Source organism: Pezoporus wallicus, unplaced genomic scaffold (assembly GCF_028554395.1).
Source record: "Pezoporus wallicus isolate ANWC-B61680 ecotype Strahan unplaced genomic scaffold, APGP_CSIRO_Pwel_v1 contig_5863, whole genome shotgun sequence".
Taxonomy (NCBI): Eukaryota; Metazoa; Chordata; class Aves; order Psittaciformes; family Psittacidae; genus Pezoporus; species Pezoporus wallicus.
This window is the reverse complement of record NW_026635152.1, coordinates 738,302-757,432: the sequence shown is the minus strand read 5'-3', so window position 1 is coordinate 757,432 and position 19,131 is coordinate 738,302. Positions and strand designations below refer to the sequence as shown.

The 19,131-nt window shown below is 55.9% G+C and overlaps 1 protein-coding gene across 3 annotated transcripts; it reads right to left on the bottom strand.

The window, feature by feature from the left end:
• Window positions 1–7,520: 7,520 nt before the first annotated feature.
• MTCH1 (mitochondrial carrier 1) lies at window positions 7,521–17,132 on the bottom strand. Of its 3 annotated transcripts, XM_057404851.1 has the most exons (12): window positions 16,959–17,132; window positions 16,321–16,405; window positions 15,040–15,146; window positions 14,567–14,644; window positions 14,196–14,253; window positions 13,715–13,766; window positions 12,868–12,927; window positions 9,722–9,815; window positions 9,314–9,361; window positions 9,057–9,124; window positions 8,293–8,368; window positions 7,521–7,899 (listed from the first exon to the last, which is right to left on the bottom strand). In XM_057404851.1, exons 1-12 carry the CDS (start codon window positions 17,112–17,114, stop codon window positions 7,825–7,827), a joined length of 957 nt encoding a protein of 318 aa, XP_057260834.1. In that variant the 5' UTR covers window positions 17,115–17,132; the 3' UTR covers window positions 7,521–7,824. The 3 variants fall into 3 exon arrangements, with proteins under 3 accessions (XP_057260834.1, XP_057260843.1, XP_057260825.1); XM_057404860.1 differs by lacking the exon at window positions 9,057–9,124; XM_057404842.1 differs by lacking the exons at window positions 7,521–7,899; window positions 8,293–8,368 and adding an exon at window positions 8,375–8,909.
• Window positions 17,133–19,131: the final 1,999 nt, after the last annotated feature.

Here is a 19,131-nt window from a genome sequence, read left to right as displayed (position 1 = left end):
TTCCCACCTTCCCCAACCGCTCCTGGTTCAATTCACCCCCCCAGATGAAATGAAATTATCCGCCTCCTCTGCCCTCACCAGCGTCCTCCCTCCTTCCCATCCTTCCTCTCCCTCCTTCCACCCTTCCCGTGCCGCCACGCTGCGCTGGCACGGCCGGAGCACGCGTGTGCCGGGCTGCTCCGTGCTCCCACCACGTTAGCGGTGGCTGCCATGTTGAATTGCAAATCCGACATGATTCGACATCTTTTCTGCCCCCCTCGGCCAGTGGAGAACGAAAGCAGCACCCGCAAGGCACGCACCCAGCCCCGGGTGGCTCCTGGGGGCATCCCGGGTGGCGGCGTGAGGGCAGGGACTGAAACCACCCTGCGGTCCTGCTCCAAGCACTGCCCGTAGGGACCTGCCTGTCTGCTATAGATCCCTCTCTATAGGAGACCGATTGTAAAGTCGGCTGGTTTAGCACCACGGGCCTCGATGGGAAGGGGGCTTTTTGGGGGGCAGGAGGCAGGTTACAGCAACAACAAAGCCACTGAGGAGCAAAAAAACGTAATTTCAAATCAAAGGCAAAAAATGAAAAAAAAGAAAAACCCAACCGCACGGACAAAAAAAACCCTAAAAAGGCAAAATTAAGAGTGAGGTTCGAGTTCGTACCAAGGCAGCAAAGAGACGCACCGTGGAAGAGAGCGGGTTTGTTGTGGAGTGGTGGCTGGATTTAGCTCCGCTTTCTCCGGACAATCACCGGGGAAGGATCCTTTTCCGAGAAAGGCCAGTTTGAGTGAGACAGCTTTTTTTTTCCCTTCTCTCGCTCTGCTCTCTCCCCTTTTCCTTCTCCTCGCAGCTCAACGCCAAGAAATGGGCGGTGCCTGGATGCCAGGCTCCATCCGAACGAGACACCCAAGGCCAACGGAGGCTGGCACAAAGGCGAGCTGGCAGGAATTCCTGCACTGGGAGCCGCGCGCCCTCGGGATGAGCCCCGACACCTCCCAGAAAACCAACCTCCGACACTGCCTGTTCCGGAAAGTTGCCCCGTTCGGCTCGATAACGCCCTGCCAGGGTCCAACACAGAGGGGAAAGCAAGGATAAGGGGAGGGACCCCCCCCCCCAAGACCTTCCTTTGCATCGACGCAGGTTAAACAAAAGGCCTGGGGAGGTGAATTATTTTCTCCCACCCCCCGGCCTCCTTTTCCCGCCCGTCTGCCCCTCTCCTCCATCGCCGCTCCCAACATCCAGGCAGAAACGAGCCCTGGGCTCCCTCCTTCCTGGTTTTAGCACGACAGGAGGTGGCGGGTGCTTGAATAGGAGCACACACACCCAGCGCGAGAGGGAGCCGATGGCGGGGAGGAAATCAGAAAGGGACAAAAAACCCCGCACGCAAACAACAACCCACCCGCCATGGAGGGCGGTTGGAGCAGCCACCACCCAGGGTGGTGGTGTTGGGGGTGCTTTGGGTGCCAGGGGGGTGCCTTTGGCCTTATTCCTTCGCTGCCCTGGCACCCGGGTCATGGCGATTGTACGAGGGGAGCCGCAGCGGGCTGGGGCAGGCACGAGGAGGGGGGCAGCCGGGGTTGGCAGCGCTGCTGGGGAGATGCCAAAAGCCCCAAACAAAACACGTCTTCATCTCGCCTGCACCAGCCTGGGCGCGGGCGAGCGCGGGAGGAGAGGGAGGGAGAGGGAAGCGCACGCCGGGAGCGAGCCACCGCGCTCCGGCATGGGCCTGCGGCCACGTCCCTCTGCTTCCCGCTCCCTCGGCCCCCTTCTCCCTGCCCACCCGGCTGCTGCTGCCAAGTCCGAGTTGGCACCGCTCCCCCGGCTGCACCGAACAAAGCCGTCACCCAGCCCCGAGCCAGCGCTGACAGTAAGCAAAGTGACAGGCGCATCTTCCGCATGTTAATCCAACCGGCGAGGAGGCGATCGAGCAGCAGAGGCCCCCCCTTTTGATACCATGCACCCCCCCCCCCACGCTGCCACCGCCACCCCATGCATCCATCCCACCCTTGGCACCCGCCGGCCTCGTGCGGCCATGGCGAAGGCCCCCACCGGCGGCAGCACCGAAGCCTCTGTGTCGGCGAGGTTTAAACGGAGCCAAAGCCGCGCTCGGCGGGCAAACGAGGCCACTCGGCATCTGCTGTACCTGTTCCCGCTGCCTTCATCTCGCCTTGGACGCGTGACAAGAGCGCACTCGCCTCTGGTGGGCTCTCCGAGCCGCGGGTCTGTAACCCTTTGCAGGAAGTTGGCACCGATCCCAGGTAGGACTTTACTCCCCGGCTCCCGCTTTCTCCCCCCACCTCCGCCTCCTGCTCCCTCCCCTCCGCTCCCCCACCCATCCTGTCCCTTGGGCCCCCCAAAAACACCACCCAGGCCCCTGCTCCCCCTCCGCACCGCTCGCCCGCCTCGGCGGCCAAGGGGCAACACGGAGGGCGGCTGCTGATGGCTGCTGGGCGCCCACCGAGCCCCTTCGCCCACCACCGTGCCACACGTACCCTGTCAGGATGACCTGGGCAAGACACACAACAACAACTTCCTGCTCCGGCTCCCTAAAACGCCTGTTTCCACGCAGGGGTTAGGCGGCGCGGCGAGACGGGGGGAGCTGGGAGGAGGTTTGGGGGTTTGTCGTCATTGAACCATGCTTGCTTTTTTTTTCATATGCCTTTTTTTCCCCTTTTTTTTTAACATAGATATATTTCTTTTTCACCCAGCAGCCCCAGCCCAACACGAAGGAGAAAAGGGGGGGAAAAAAGAGAAATCAAATGGGAAGAGAACAGCTCCAAGTCGCCAGGACAATGCATGGGAAACGGGGAGATTAGCGTAGCTCTGGAAATGCATCGCGCCCGCCCCGTTCCTGCCCCGTTCACCCCCGCGCCTCGTCTCTTTTAATTCTCCCAGCTCCTGAATTATTCCAGTCCACGAGCGGGAGGGGAAACGCGCAGTCCGGAGTCCCTCGGAGCTGCCAAGAGCATTGCAACAGGAAAGAAAGGAAAGCGCGAGAGGGAGAGAGCCCGGCAGAGCCCTCACAATCAAGCAGCGAGAAGAGCAAGGAGAAATTAACATCCAATTAGTGCCGTGTTTAACGAGGGAGACAGAGGCGGCTGTTGTTTTATTGCCCTGTTCTTTTCAGGCGCAGCTGACAGGCAGCGTTAAGGCACCCCAGCTCCAAGTGACGTCATCAGATTTGATTTTTTTAATCATTTCTCTTCCCCCCCCCCTTTTTTTTATCCCCCCCCCCCCCCTTTTTTCCTCCTCCAAGTTTCACAGCGACAGTCCCAGCAACTCGGCCAAGGAAATTTGGTACTTTCTCGTTCCCCCCCCCCCCCTTCCATCTCCGGCCTCTTTCCTCCCCCCTTCCCCAGCCACCGACACCAACCCCGGAAAAACAACCGCGCCAAACCCACCCCAAAGGCTTTGTTCTTCCAAAAAAACACCACAAAAAAAAAAGGAAAAGAGAAGGAAAATCATCATCATCATCATCAGAAACGCTGCGATCCGAGCCGCAGGGAGCCCGGAGGAGGTCTCTCCGCGTGCGCGTCCGGGTGCGTGCGTGCGGCTGTCCCCTCTCCCGTCCCTCTCCCCTTGTAAAACTTGGCTGCATGTGACGCTGCTCCGGCCTCCGCTGGCAGCCTGACAAGAGCCGCCCGGCGCAGGCGGCTCTTAAGGGAGAAAACTCCATTGCTAAAGATCACGGAATTAACACGTTTGCTGCAGGGGAAGCCTCGGCCAACGGCGGCCGCAGCCGCGGTGCGGATCTCACCGTGTCAGCAGGGAGCAGGGGGAGAGGAGAGGGAGCAAAACTGGATCAGAACCGGGGAGGCTTTTCCCCCCTTTCGCAACTCCCTGGGCCTCCGGCTTCTCCCCCGGGATGGGGGCCCAGTGCTGTGCAAGTGCCAAGGGAGGCATCCGGGGACCGTGGTGGCTGCAGGCAAAGGCATCCCGGCTGACCCCGGCCGGCCTCTGCTGCCACATCTGTCCCCAAAGCCTGGGATGGCCTCAGGAGGGATCAAACCCTGCTTGCTTCCCCCCAAAAAGCACTGCAAAGGCAGGAAGTGATGGGACAGCTCGCCTGGGGAGGGTTGGAGGGAGTTACCCCCCATAGAAGGCCCACAACAGCCAAGGGTGAGTGTGGAAAGCAGCGTCCCCACGCTCTTTCCCTCCTTGTCCAAGCTGCCAGCATGGCAGGGCAGGCCACCACACCGAGCTCTCCTGCCAGGCCCTTTGTGCCCTTGTTTCCAGCCAGGATTTCCCTGTCCAGGGGGAGGAATCCAGGAGGACCCTGCTCCTCCAGAACCTCCCGCTCCGGGTGAACAGGACCATCCTGCTCCCACAGGGGACGGGGACAGGGCCACCTCGCTGCTGGCGCCTGGGTCCAGTACGAGTGCCCACCCTGAGCAGTACCCAGTCCCACCTTCCCGGCAGCAGGATCTCCTCCCCAAGGGTTACTATTGTACAGATACTCATGAGGAGTTCTCTGCTATGAGCTCGGCGCTGTGGGAGAGCAGCTCAAGCAAACAGCCTGCTCGAGGGCAGCCGCACAGGCACTTCCTTATGCACAGCCACAGGCAGGGGCCCCTCCATTGCTGCTGGGGCTGGTGAGGGCTTGGCAAGGGCAGCTGGCAGCCCCTGGCCTTTCTGCTGACCAGACACCAGGGTGATGGGCACCGTGCAGTCACTACAACAGTTTGGCTGGGCTGCTTTTGCACCTGGCTCCGCAGCAGGAAGGGCAGCGCGGCCAGGTGGGGGTTTGGGTTTAACTGAAGGCTCCTTAGCAGGACGATGCAATCGTTCCGAACTCAGCTGCGCTTTTCCTGGGTACCAAAGGCTTTGCCAGCACCGAAACCCCATCGGATCCAAGTGTCCAGCCCTGGCACAGGGACCCGGAAGCCTTGACCTGAGTTTCCCTCTCCTGGTTGCTTCCCTTCTCTGCCAGCGGCTGGGAGCAGGTGAGGCCAAAGCCCCGGCAATCTCTGCTTTGCACTGATAAATCCCCAGGGCCCCGGCCGGCAGTGACCTCCACCCAGGCTGCCTCTGGGCAAGAGAAAGTCAATATTTGAAGCCAGCTCTGTTTCCTGGGCTGATCAGGGAGCACTGGGGCCATTGGTGGGAGAAATCCCCAGCTCCAACCCAGGCACCGGGCCCAAACCTCCTCCCACAGCCCTTGGTTTGCTCTCCCGGCCACAACTTTCAGCCTAGATCTCATCTCCTACGGGAGCAGGGCCCCATCAGCTACATGAGAACCAGCACCCAGGGCCAGGCAGCAATTTAAGGGAGGAAGGTGCCCAGCCAGGGTTTGGGTTGTCCCAGACTTCCCTTGCTCCTGGTGTGGACACTGTCCCCATGGTGGAACACCATGGGATGAGAACCAGGGACAGAAATGGGAGGAGGTAAGGGAATATTTAATCTTCCTATAAATGGCAGCCCTTACTTCAAGGTAAGACAGTGCCCTGAAAGCTTTGAAACGTGGCTTTCATTTAAAGTGACCAAAACCTCTATTCGAGTGATGTGTTTCCAGCAAAGTTTGGGGGTCCCAGTGAACTGGGCAGAAATTGGTGGCAGGGTGCTTGCTCTGGTGCAGATTTACTTAAATCCCTGAAGTGAATTCCTCAAAGGAAATTGCCCTTTACATTGCAGTGGCTGGAGCCAGGCTGTGCATGGGGTGTCAGAGGTTTTACAGGCGTGTGACCAGCAAAAGGTGACCTTAACTTTGAGGATAAAGGCTCATGTATGCTCCACAGGAGGTGCTGGGTGATCTGGGAGATACAATGCCCAGTGTTGGGGTAGGCAAGAAATCAGCTCATGTGACAAAAGGTCCTGGGGTGAGGATGCAGGGAGGTGGGCAGGGGAGGATGGAGCAGCTGAGCCCGTCCAAGGGGGTCTCCATCAGCCCTCCCACAAGAGCTCAGGGTCAAAAACTCTTCCCTGTGAGGGTGCTGAGGCGCTGGCACAGGGTGCCCAGAGAAGCTGTGGCTGCCCCATCCCTGGCAGTGTTCAAGGCCAGGTTGGACACAGGGGCTTGGAGCAAGCTGCTCTATGGAAGGGGTCCCTGCCTGTGGCAGGGGTTGGAACTGGAGGAGCTTTAAGGTCCCTTCAAGACAAACCAGGCTGGGATTCTATGATTCTAAACTCCAAATACCCACTTTCATGTGTGGGTGCACCCAGTGCCATTTGCTCAGCCTACACCCACCAACTTCCATGGAGCTGTGGAAGCTCAGAGGGAATGTGAGTTTGCAAGAAGCTGGATCAGCCCCTGCTAGGGGAAGAAACTGAAGGAAGCACCCGTCTCAAACTGAACCCTTCCCTGAGGGAGGGCGCCTGCTGTGCAGAAAATAATGCCACCTTTAACAAAAAGAAACACCCAAGTTAGCTGTTTTAGAGCTGTATTTTGGAGCAGAGTTAAATCCTCTTGGAAATCATCTCTGGTGTTAGGGAACAGGACCATGCATTATTTAACTTCTGTTACTGTAACACAAACCGTTTGGGAGGAAGGGAGGAAAGTCAGGACCCACTTCACAACACCGAACGGAGCTGGGTTCAGGCTGCTGGTACCAGCATGTACCAGCACTGCCCCAGAAGCCCTGGCTGGGAGGTGTGGATCGAACCCATCTGATGCAGGAAAAGCCCTGTGCCACGGCAGGCTGGGGTCCCAGAGGACTAGGAGATGTGACCCCTCACAAGAACCTGCTCAAGGACCCCAAAGCCTCCTCACAGGGAGTGCAGCAACACCTCTGTGCAAAAGACTGCTCTGTGGGGGAACCAAAATGGGGAATCAGCCTGGCTGCTGTGGCAGCACAGACTGGTGCAAATAAACCTCCTGTCTGGAGAGCTGAGGGTAAATCCCTCCCTGCTGTCACCAGTGAGCTGCTTACGTAAGAGCCAAACGTGCACAGGGAGCCCTGGAACCCGGTGCCTTGCAAGCCTTTGGACAGCTCAAGGTTTGTTCCTTCATTCCAGCCCTGGACCGAGTGCTGGGGCCCTGCAATGCTGGGGCTCCTGGTGCTGCTGACAGGGAGATGCTCCTGTGGTGCCACTGTGCCAGTGCAAGCAGGCCCCATGCCCCCTGGGAAATGGACACCCAGGATACACCCAGCAGCTCTGTGGGATGTATCCTACCTACATCAGCCCATCCTGCTACAAAAGCCTTCCCAAAGCAGTTGCCATCACAGCACACAGCCCTCCCTGAGAGCTCTCTCCATGTCCAAGACCCAACACCACTCCTGAGCCGAGCTGTGCCTCTCCCTTTGCAACTGTGCTGTTCTTTATAGTGGGAAGCGTTTCCCTTTTCTGTTTCTGATACTCCAGTTTTCCTCTCACACCCTGGGAGATGCTGAGCTTCCTACTGCTCAGGTACCCTCAAAACCTCAAATACAGGTCGCAGGGTTGATCTCGCTCAGGATGAGCCATGCCAACCTTTGCCCTCTCCAGAGGAGAAGAGCCAGGAAGCTGGTCAGCTGCTGTAGCCTTCCCAGCAAGGAGATCCTGGATCTCCTGCTGCTCCCCAGCTCAGGCAGAATGAAGCAGTCTTTTGTCCCTCAATCAGTATCTGGGCATTTCCTGGTTTCCCAGACTCCCAGAGCCATAAACTGGACCAAAGAGACAAGTCAACGCTCTTCTGCTCTCTGCTGCACATCCTGGTTGAAACAGCCATGAGGATGGAGCTTTGGTCCAGCTGGAGCCTGAAGCAAGATGTCCAGAAGCCAACTTGGTGCTGGCCTTACTGGAGAGGAGGCATCTTATTCTGGCACCACGGGATTTGGATCAAAAACTAAAACTATACAAGTGTCAAATCAAGCTCAGGGTTTCTTGAGCAGTCCAAGCTCACCACCTCTCCCTGCCCAGGAGTCAGTCAATGGGGAAGCGGGCGGCTGGGACGGGAGCTCTGCGGAAGAGCAGGCTGGAGCCACGGAACAGCTGCCCCTGGGGAGGAGGAGGAAGAGAAAGTGCAGGGTCAGGGCAGCCACACTGGGACCTGGTTTAGCAGGGGCTGACTCCTGCGCACTGCAAGGCCTGAGCACCCTGCGGTGCTACAGAGAAAGTGGGGTTTCAGCCCCATGGGTGCTGCAGTTGGGCCTTTCCCCCATGGATAAGGAACAGAGGAGGGCAGAGCCACCTTCCTTTGCTGCATGCAATGCATTGGCTAAAAGGCTGCAGGCTGCCAGCCCAGGGCACGTAACAGGCAGAGCAGTACTGCCATGCTGGGCACCAGTGCCACAGCTGGAGGGTGAAAACAGGCTACAGCACGTGAAGAACGTGGCTCAGGAACCTCAGGAAGGAGCATCGGGAGCCCCAAGCCCTGCGTGTGCCCCTCACCTGAGCACTCAGATGCCTCCAGCAGTGGATCCAGGATGTGAATGCAGGAGCGTAGGGAGGGAGGCCGGCACGCAACCTGCATGGCAACAAGGAATAGCTGAGGAATAGCTGTGGAGGTGTCACATTATCCCACAGGTAACACAAGAGCAGCAGTCAGTGTAAGTGAGGACACAGAACAGTGTCTGCACTGGGCTGAAGGCCAAACGACCAGCTCATTATTTACAATGCAACAGATCATGTGATTTAATTACCCCTGGAGTGTTACCTGCACGCATTAATCCAGGACTATGCACTGTATCTACACCTTCAAGAGCCAGCAGATACTTGGAAAACACCACACCAGCACCTTGGATCCAGTCTCTTTCCCACAAGCATGAATGCAGAACATGTCTTGTAGCAATGGGACTGAGAAAGCCAGCTTGGTCGTGCCCCTGTCTGCACCCATTGCTGTGTGCAGCTTTGCTTTCCCTCGTGCTGCTCCCCAGCACAATCCCTTTGATCCCTCCTGCCTCCAGTCTACTTCAGACTGGGCCACACCACCACAACTCCCCGTTTCGCTCCACTTGAGCTTTTGTGCTGCTCTTGGCTGTATCCTCTGATCTAAAATTATAAGCAACCTGGGACAGGAAAGGAGATGGCTCTGTGAGGTGCCATCGGGTTTATGGCTCTGTATGAAAGCTTTACGATCCTTAGCAGTGGATTCAGCCAACAAGGGGCTGGAAGAAAGGAAGGGAAAGCCTTAGATCTCAGTGTGATGGACATACCCACAGTTGTTCACTGCCATGAGATCTCCCACGAGAAGGAATGGGTACGTCAGCATGCTCACAGCAATCTGAAAGCAGAGAAAACCAGTAGCCTCTCTAATGTTCACCATGTCAGAAAACCTATTCCCAGCTTTGGCATGTCAGAGAAGTTATCTTCATTTGGATATAAGGGACAGAGCAGCCTTTGCCCCAAACCATGAGCTCTCACCCCACAGATGGCAGGAAGAGGAGAAATGACAAAGCAGTTTTCTACGTACCCCTATCACGAACTTGGTGTAGCTCCGGATCACCGATGCCTGGCTGAACTGCAAAGAGAAACCAAAGGGACTGTGGAGGAGCTGGCTGACCCCAGGCTGTCACTGTCACTGGGTGGCATCCCTCTGAGCCTCAAACACAGGGCATGCGGCAGGGGAACAAAGTAGAAAGCCACAGTAACCACACCACATCGCAGCTGGGAATGAGGGAAGACATTTGCTATCAAAGCTGATTCCCCCCAAAGTGCAGCTGAAACAGCCCTGAGCAGACGCAGCATCTCAGCACTTTCACAGGGCTGTATTCAAAGCCCAGTGTCTGTATTTAATGACCCCCCACTTCCTGTTACCTCCTTCCACGTGCAGGCACTTGGGATGGGCCCCCCAACCCCTCCACTGGGCACTTGCACTCACGTTATCATCCACAGCGTAGGTGTTGATGAAGTGAGCCAGCAGGTTGCAGCACCAGAGGAAGATGACGTCCCCCAGGATGTGAGGAACTAAACCCCTGCAAGGGTGAAAAGAGGGGGGTGAGGTGCAGAAGGGTCCCAAGTGCTGCCTTCTGAGGTGCTTAGCCCTCCCTCCACCAGCACAGAGGAACCCCACTCCCCCAGAATGCATCTTTGCTTTGGGAGGAAGTGAAAGGGAGAAGGGAAGAGCCCTCCCAGCCTTCAAATGTGGTCCTGCATGTGCTGCAGCTGCTCCAGCCAAGGGATGCTCTGGGGTAGGAAGTTTGGGATCTGTCATTCAGACACGACTCAGCCAAGTCACCTTTTTCTACCCCAAATCCCTCCTTGGCCAGCTCCTGCTCTGAAATCCAAGTGAGACACAGATGAAGTGGATCTATCAAGCTCGTTTTACAGATGCTCTTCTGGATGCAGAATGAGAAGTTCATCTCTGGACTCTTCCTCCTTTTAGAAATTGAGGGGGTTGTTCCTGCAAAACCCACTACTGCAACATGGGATTAACAGGGGGCAGCACTCCGGTCCCTCTGATTTCCCCCAGTTCCCTGCTGCCCTCCGGAAGCATGGCTAAAACATTAACAGAACGGTTCAAAGGGTTTCTCCAGGTCAGCCCTTCTCCAGCATCTGCTGCACCACTGCAGGCATCGAGCAAAGCTCCTGCTTTGGCTGTGTGGTTGTTGCATTGCAAAAGGATCCCGGTGTGCATTAAAGCCGTGTTTCACCAGCAGATGTGTTCAGTTCTGAAAACGAGCCTGTTGAGCCACCCGAGTGTTTGCTGGGCTGGAAAGAGCCACCTCCAAGCACACAAATCCAAGTCATTCCTGCTGCCCATGTGGAGCAGGGACCAGTTTTGCTTCCTGCAGCAGCAGCACAGTCGGGACCACACGCTCTTCTCCAGCCTGCCGCTTGCTTGGGGTTGGGGTTTATGCTTCTTGCAGACACACTGTATATTGTCAAGGCTCCAGCAGCTCTGGAGATGCTGCCCAGGTCTCAGGGGCTGGGCACAGCAGAAGTCTTTAACAGAAGAGATGTGATAGATGGGAGCAGCAGCCAGGACAAGGAAATCAAAGCTCTCTGGTCCCAAGGAGAAGGTCTGTTTTGTGTTTAGCTTTCAGCCTTTGAGGAAAAAAATCCTTTCTTTAACTCAGTCAGGTCTGAAGCAGGCTCCTGAGCTGCTGCAGATACAACAGGGGCTTAACAAAGTCCAGAAACGGAGGCTGGGCCGTGGCAGCCACGTAAGAAAAACCTTACCCATCTGTTGATAGAGAATCACATCGTTTGTTCCATGTGCAGTAAGCATCCATCCCCCTTTCTCCTCCATCATCAAAGCAACCATGGATGCTGGGCCCAAACTTATGGGGTGACTGGAGACCAGGGCTCTGAGAGCTGCAGGAAGGGGCTTAAAAACCCAAATTCATTTGTGCTCAACCCTGGTGAGATGCCCAAGGAAATCTGGACTAGGAATATTTGTAAAAGAGAAGTCATTAAAAGCTAGAACAGGAGCAGGCAGACGAGGAAGGCTGTGATGTACAGCGATGTGACCCAGCAGGAGAAACCCCATCTTCAAGCTGGCCATGCACAGCAGTTTTGGAGCCCAGGGAACATCCTTCTGGCCTGCTGGCAGGCAGGAGACTGCTGCAGATATGAGGGGAAGGAGGTATGTCCATCCCCTGAAAGTGTTTCTCTCCAGCCATGCACACATCCAGAGAGTGCCACTGTTGGTGCTGCACAGATATTGTAAGGCCACCAGAAATAAGAGATTTTAATGGTTTTAATGGAGCAATGATTTTTAAGGGAGAGAATGTTTGGATTGCTGGGAGGGCTGGGAGCAGGAAAGCAGCAGTTTGGTCCTACAGATGCAGTTTGTGCTCCAACCCCCCCCCCAGCAGTGTGATTTCCTAGTGGGGCTGTAGAGCACCTACAACTTCAGAGCCCTCCTGAGACATTTTGGGCTGTGTTAAAGCCTTTCCTGTGAACTATTAAGTTTGATTAGGCTCCCAACAGTGTTTGGTTTATGTGGATAGAAGGAAATGCAGCAGCTCCTTTCACGTTTACTCCTCAGGACGTGGAGGGGAAGGAGGACTGCAGCCTGCTCTGTCCGTGCCCCACACACAGGGAACATCCCAGAGGAACCTGTATTTAATGGAGATCTGGGGCTGCACAGCTCAGCAGAGAAGCTGTGGGCTGCAAAAGGAAGATGTAGGGACACTGAAATTGATGGGAGCTCTGCAGACCTCAAGCCCTTTTCCCTTGAGGAGAAGCGGATCACAGGTGATACCCCCTCCGACTGCTTGCCTCTCCCTGATGCATTCAGGTTTTATCTGGAGGCCCAGATTTTGTGATTGCAGAGCCAAAGGCATCAGGCCTGAAATCCCCTCCAGAAATGTCAGAGCTGCCTTTACTATTGTTGACACACTAAAGTGAGTTATCTCCCCACTGGGAGTAGAGGCAGCACGTGGTTCTGCTTTTATGTAGATGGGGAAAAAAAGGCAAAAAGCATTAAATAAGGGTTCAAGCAAAAAGGTGTCCAATAGAATTCCACTTCAGGGATGCCACCAATTCACCACCACGCCTCATAAGCAGCTGGAAGCACCTTTCAGCTCCTTCTGGTCCAGTCAGCAACGTCACTGAGCTGGGCAGCATCATGATCCCACCGTACAGGCAAACAGGCTCATTACAAGCACCCACGGTGCTCCTCAAGGAATGTGCTTCTTACCCAGCCCCTGGCTTTTATTTCAACAAGGGGTCTCACTGTTGCACTTGATCTTGGTGCCTGTTGCACAAACAAGTGCTTTAAATGGCCCTTCACTGAAACACAAGGAAGCATCAAAGGAAAAAGAGAAAGGTATGAAAAAAACTACTGGGTTTCTCTGGGCTCTCAAGGTTCGAGTGAAGATAAGATCTGGGTCAAACTTAATGGCCAAGCTGGAATGCTGTCAAAGCCACAGATTTAATCTGTGCTCATGGGAATGATGTGAGAGTCCCAGGGTCAGGCAATGTTCTGGAGCTCAGCACCACTCTGAGGTTGGCAGAGCAGCCAGGAGAGCCACCAGTGCCCTTGGACTACAGGAGAACGTACTGAAATAACTCACGTACACAAAGAATCCCAGGATCCCTTCTTCCTTAAGTATCCTGCCAATGGCACTGAACACACCACTGCCAAGGAAGGAAAAGAGCTGTAAGTGTCAGGGGCTCCTCCATCTCTGTCCTGTGCAGCTTCACACATATTCTGCAGCCACCAGGCGCAGCAGTGGCACCCCAGCCATTGTGCCAGCACTGCAGTGTGGCTCTGCAGCTCTGTTCTTGCTGCTTCTCCTCAGCCCGTGAAGGAGGGTCAGGTCTGCCCAGGAGAACAGCCAACTTGCTGACAGCCACTCAAACGCTGAAGCTAGAAGAGCTCTGCTTGGCTTTGTGAGAGTGAATACACGTGCTGCAACCACAGCACATCACATGCTTTGATTCAGCTGATTCTCAGCCCAAGAACCCTGTGCTGTCTCTGGAAGCTCGTGCTGGCTGTCATGGGTTAGCATGCTTTCACGTGGCTGCACGTGTAGTTTTGCCCTGCAGAGGGACAGGCTTGGAAAAACTCTTGCAGGGCTGCAGCAATGTTTTGTGTTACCTACTCTGCCTCCCTGCTGGCTTCCCTTCCTATTAACGCCTGAAGCAAAACGGCAGGAGACGCACTGTGTGATGAAAGGTGTGTTACAGCCACCAAAACCCCCGTGGGCACAAGGCAGAACCAAGGCAGCCTGGGTACAGAGCCCAGGCTTTCCCTGCACCTTCACCCTGCAGTCACTCACCCTCTTAAGCACAGCTCAGGTTCACTTTCTGGCCACCCAGACCTCCTGGGTTGCCACATCCCCCACTGCACAGAGCACCCGGCACTGCTGACTCCCACTCATGCTTCTGTGTGCCCAAACCCTTCAGAGCTGCAGCCACTCACCTGTACTTGACTTCCCGGCCTATGAACTGAACCATGCAGCGCATAGAGATCACTAGGAGGAGAGAAACACAGGGCTGGCAAAGAAACAAAACCTGTTTGGGTTGCAATGGATGTGAAGGAAAACACAGCCTGACCCTTCTGCCCTCCCTCCCTCAAGCTGTGTCACCTCCAGCTCCTCTCGCTGGTCCTCATTAGAAACTGGTGACCTCCCTGGTACTGTGAGCAATGGAAGGGATTTCTGGCCCTAACCCAAATGGGGTCTATAGGATGAAGTCTTGGATGAATGAATGAAGCACCTCACTGCTCTGCTGGGTTGGTCCTTGAAGTCCAACCCAAGTGTCAGCCTCCCAGAGAGGCTCAGACCTGCATCTGCTCTGATTTCATACAAAGTAATTTATGATAAAGAAGCACATGAAGTAATCAGGGTTTTGGGGTGACCCCCAGTCCAGAGAGAGCTGCCAGGCAGCAGGACAGGACTCACCGTGCAACGGATGCGAGACAACACGGGACATGCACTGCATCATCATCTCATGGGACGTCTGGGAAGAAACAAACCCACACAGGTGTGAAAAGCAGCTCTGCTCCACCTGCACGGCTCAGGCCTTTCCCTCAGCAAAGGGAAACCCGTATCAAGTCCCCTTTTGAAATCTGTTGCTCATGGCAGACCTCTGTTCCTATGAAATATTCCACAGGTGGACACAGAGTGGCTACTATATCCCACAACCTTCCCACCCAGAGGTTCTCTCGAAGTAATTCCACCCACAGCCCACAGTTTAAGGTGTGTGCCTGCTCTCCAGGCACATCACTGCGATCTCCCTGATCACCCATGAAGATGCAACATCCCCTTCTCACCTCTTTCACCACTTTCCTAAGGGAGGTCTTCACATCATCCTTGTTAGAAACGTGCTCCATGTCTTCCAGTGGACAGGCCTGCGTGGAAGGAGAAGAAACAGGGTCAAAACTGAAGGAGAAACTGACCCAAACCCCTCAGTGTCTGAGGACAAGAGGAAACCAAGAGCAATTGTGCTCTAGATGGGAGGAGAAAAACAGGCAAGAGGGAAAAAGGAGAAGGAAGGATAGGGAAGTAAAACAGGGGAAAAGAGGGGTTGTTTGAATTAAATGAAAAACAGGTTTAAAAAGAAGTTTGGGGGATATGAGCACTGTTCTCCTTCTGTCCTGGAGGAGTATTCTGAGCCCTCAGGAGGGATTTGGGCTCTTTAGTCCTCCACGTGCAGTCGTTGCCTGGGGCAGGCACACGCAGGCTCTCTGCAGTAGCACCAGCCACCCCGGCAAGCTGATTTATGGAGAGAAAAGCTGACCTTTACCTTCTTCACACTCCCCCTGGTGATGGTTGATAAAGTGCTTGAGATGAGGCGAGGAGTAAGACCACGGAAGAGGCCTCTCTTCCCATCCACTTCCACAATGTGTCTGGCTGGGTAAGAAAACACCAGGCTGCTGTCAGCTGGGAGCCAGAGCACCCCAAAGACCTCCAGCCAAAACCACACTGTAGTGATTTAGTGTAACAGCCCCAGACTTCATATAGGATGTACAGAATCCTTAAGTATTCCCTGTCATCTATCTGATCTGGAAGGACAGCTCCAGTATTTTGGGCTGCTCCCCATCTTTTGAATCTTTCGCTCACCTGGAACGGCTACAAGGTGGATTGACTGGAGCGGGGCAGGGAGGGATCATCTCATGTGTGGTGTCATCTCCTCCCTCCTCCACCCTGGGGATTAACATGGATTCCACAAACCCACCTTCAGTTCCTGCCCCACCACCATCTCCCAGTCAAACTTCCTTATCTTTCCAGCTGAAACAACAGATCCCAATTTCCCCCTGACATAACAAGGTGGAACACAACCCGCTACATGCCTGTGAGTACTGCTCATATCCCCCATCCTCTGCTGTCCCAAGCTAAGATCAGCGCATCTCCATCACCCACCCATTTGGAAAATGCATATTCCAAAGGGCAGCATCAGAGTGTTTCCAGCTCTGGGTGGCCCAGGATGGGTTTGGGATCAGCCCAACCTGGCTTTCAGAACCGTGTGCTCCCCTTCCCCACAGCAAACCCACTGGGAAAGCAACCCCCGAGGTCACAGAGCATCCACCCGCCTCTCCCGTGCTGCTCCAGCCGCAACGAGAGAAAAAAGTCACTTTTTTTCCTTCTAAACATATTACCTTCCCCTTTTCTTGGGATTTCTGTCCGTTTAGGGCTCCATCTACAACACAAACGAGGAGGGCAGGGGGGCGAGTTATTGCAGGGCTGTTTGGTAGCAAAGGCAGGCGCTTTGCTGTCTCTAACACACACCAAACCCTCCACCAACAAACCTGCCCCACCTAAACCCCCACCAACCCCTCTGCTACGGTGTAAGCTCAGAGCAACGTGCCACGGGAAGGGGATGAAGCACCAACACCAGGGCCACCACCTCCTTCTCCCCACCAACAGGTAGGGACGTCTTTGCCTTACAACCAGCTGTTGGGGTTTATGTCTCGCTGCAGCCTCAGGCTGATTCCAGTGGGGATGTGGGAGTGCTGCTGGGGGTCAGCAGCTCCCAGCCCTGATTTTAGGCAGGACCTTGAGCTGGCGGCGAGGGATGTTTGCTCACCATAGGTGAAGAAGCCGGGCAGGTAAAGGACTTTCCTTCCCAGCACGTTTCTTCCAATGGTTGGAGGTAGTGGCTCATGCCCGACCTGCAAGAGAAACCCTATGAGCAGGCTCCTGTCTGGCATTCCCAAAGCTCCTGAAGCCATGCAGCCTCTATCCCGGCCTCCGCGAGCTGCCAAAGGGCCCTGCTCTCGCTGCTGCCCTCAGATAAATGGAGATCCCATGGCACTGGCAGTCCCTTTCCCACCGCAGGGCACACGGGGTTCTCAACCCTCCCATTCTGGGGGGTCCCTACTACGGAAGCTCTCAGGACACCCTTTACACAGGCATTTCCCACCCCTCCTTATACAAGAGCCCCCACTGCAGAGGGGATCCTCACCCCCCCCCCCTTTATAGGGGTCCCCACCGGACGCGGTGTCCCAATCCCATCACAGGGGGTGTCCCCACCCCACAGGGCTCCCCGCTCCCTGTTACAGGCAGCAGGTCTCTCTCTGAGCCAGGCCGCCCCGTTCCACAGCTGCCCTCACCTCCCGGTCACACAGGGACCCCCCATTTCACAGGGGCCTCCTGGTTCACACAGCGCTCGCTACAGGGGCACCACAGAGGAGCCCACCCCCGGCCCCCCCGGTGCCCCCGGACCTGCACGAGCAGCTTCACGTAGAGCAGGGGGTGGCTGGCGGCGGCGAGCCCCGCGCCCAGCGCCACCAGCAGCGCCTCGCTCCCCTCGGGGGGCCCCGCGGCACCGCCAGGGGGCGCCGGCGCCGCCGGGGGCAGCGGCGATGCCACCGCCGCCATGGCCCCGGCGCCACTGCGCCTGCGCTGCCCGCACCAACGGTGCGTCCTACGTCACCGCGCCGGGCACGGGGGTGGGACCACGGCGTACAAGGAGGGAGGGGGAGCGGGGGGGAACCATTGAGGCGGGGGGGACATGGAGGTGTAATTGGAGGGAAGGGACATGGGATCATGGGATGGTTGGAAAAGCGATTTAATGCATCCAGTGCAAACGCTGTGTGAACACTTGCAGGGACGGTGACTGCAGCCCTGCCCTGGGCAGCCTGTTCCAATGCCTGAGCACCCTCTGGGGCAGGAATTGTTCCTCAGCTCCATCTAAACCTGCCCTGGGGCAGCTTGAGGCCGTTTCCTCTTGTCCCATCCCTTGTTCCTTGGGAGCAGAGCCCAGCCCCTCCTGGCTCCATCCTCCTCTCAGGCACTTGTAGGCAGCCATCAGGTCCCCCCTGAGCCTTCTCTTCTCCCGCCTGAACCCCCCAGGTCCCTCAGCCCTTCCCCATCACACTTGTGCTCCAGGCCCTGCACCAGCTCCGCTGCCCTTCTCTGGCCCCGCTCCAGCACCTCAATGTCTCTCTTGTAGTGAGGGGCCCAGAGCTGAACACAGGATTCGAGGTGCGGCCTCACCAGTGCCCAGCACAGGGCACAATCCCTGCCCTGGCCCTGCTGCCGCGCTGGTGCTGGTACAGGCCAGGATGCTGGGGGCTTCCTGGCTGCCTGGGCACAAGCTGCTCATGTGCAGCTCCATCACTCAGCACCCCCAGCTCCTTTCCCATGAGCAGTTTCCAGCCACAATTCCCAAAGCCTGGAGCATTGCAGGGGGTTGTTGTGGCCCAAGTGCAGGACTCAGCATTCAGCCCTGTTGAAACCTCATCCCATTGCCCACAGCTCATGGATCCAGCCTGCCCAGTCCCTCTGCAGAGCCTCCTGCCCTCAATGGGAGCTCAATGCTCCCTCCCAGGGGTGCGGGGCAGCCCCTCCTAGTGAGGGGTACCCCAATGTGGGGCACAGCCCACCTGTTAGAAAAGGGTGAGGTTTTTACAATAAAATAATCATACAGAATAGTAAAATGATTTGAGAAATTTATAAAGCACCTGAGGCTTTGTATATTAGAGGAGGTTGCAGCTTTGCTGTTTTGTATCACTTACTGTATAACTAGATGTTACAATGGTAGTCTTGGTAGCAAGAACTAACATAACCACATATGGTGAAGGGAGTGTGGTGAATTTAGGACAGTATGTATTGCGAAAATCTACCCCAGCAGAAACCTACGCTTAAGGTAGCCAAAAGGACATACCAGAGGCAGTCAAGGGAAGATAAGAAAATGCTGGCGTCCACACAAAGGTTGGGACGTATCCAAAGAACAGAAAGGTGAAAAGGACAAGCCGAGGAAGACTCCTTACTTCATCCGAGGAAGACTCCTTACTTCATCAGGACGACCACCAGAGGGGGCGGCGCAGGCGCAAAAGAGGCTGATGTCGTAATAGACTGATGTGGCAATCCTTGATGCATATGTATTAGTCAGTGATGTAATCTGTGTTGAATATGTATTAGTTACGAAATTTTTAGTGTATAAAATGCGAACGCGATGGGACCAGGGTGAAGCCAGATTTGGGTGCGTGCCCCTGGTTTCCAGCCCTGCAATAAAGCACCTCATATAACCATCCCGGTGGTTATGTGTCAGTTCTTACGCTAACATTTTGGCACCCCAGACGGGACCTCGCGGGCACTGCTGAGGTGGATCGCGTCTCGATCCTGCTCCAGCCGGCACCGAGGGATTCTCGGGGAGCCATCGACCGCGACCAACCTCCGCTGCTCACGACGGACCTCTGATACGGTAAGAAAGGTGCTTTTTCTGATTCGGTCACGGTGCCGATTTCTGGTAAAGTCTGGTTTGGTAAAGCCTGCCTGTAAGACGCCGTGAAAAAGCTGCGTTTGGCTGGGCAGGGAGCTCTGGTGTAAGCCTAGGCGCCGTCCGTTAGACGGCAGCGAAAGCTCTGCAGGTTCGGCAAATCTGGTCTGGTTT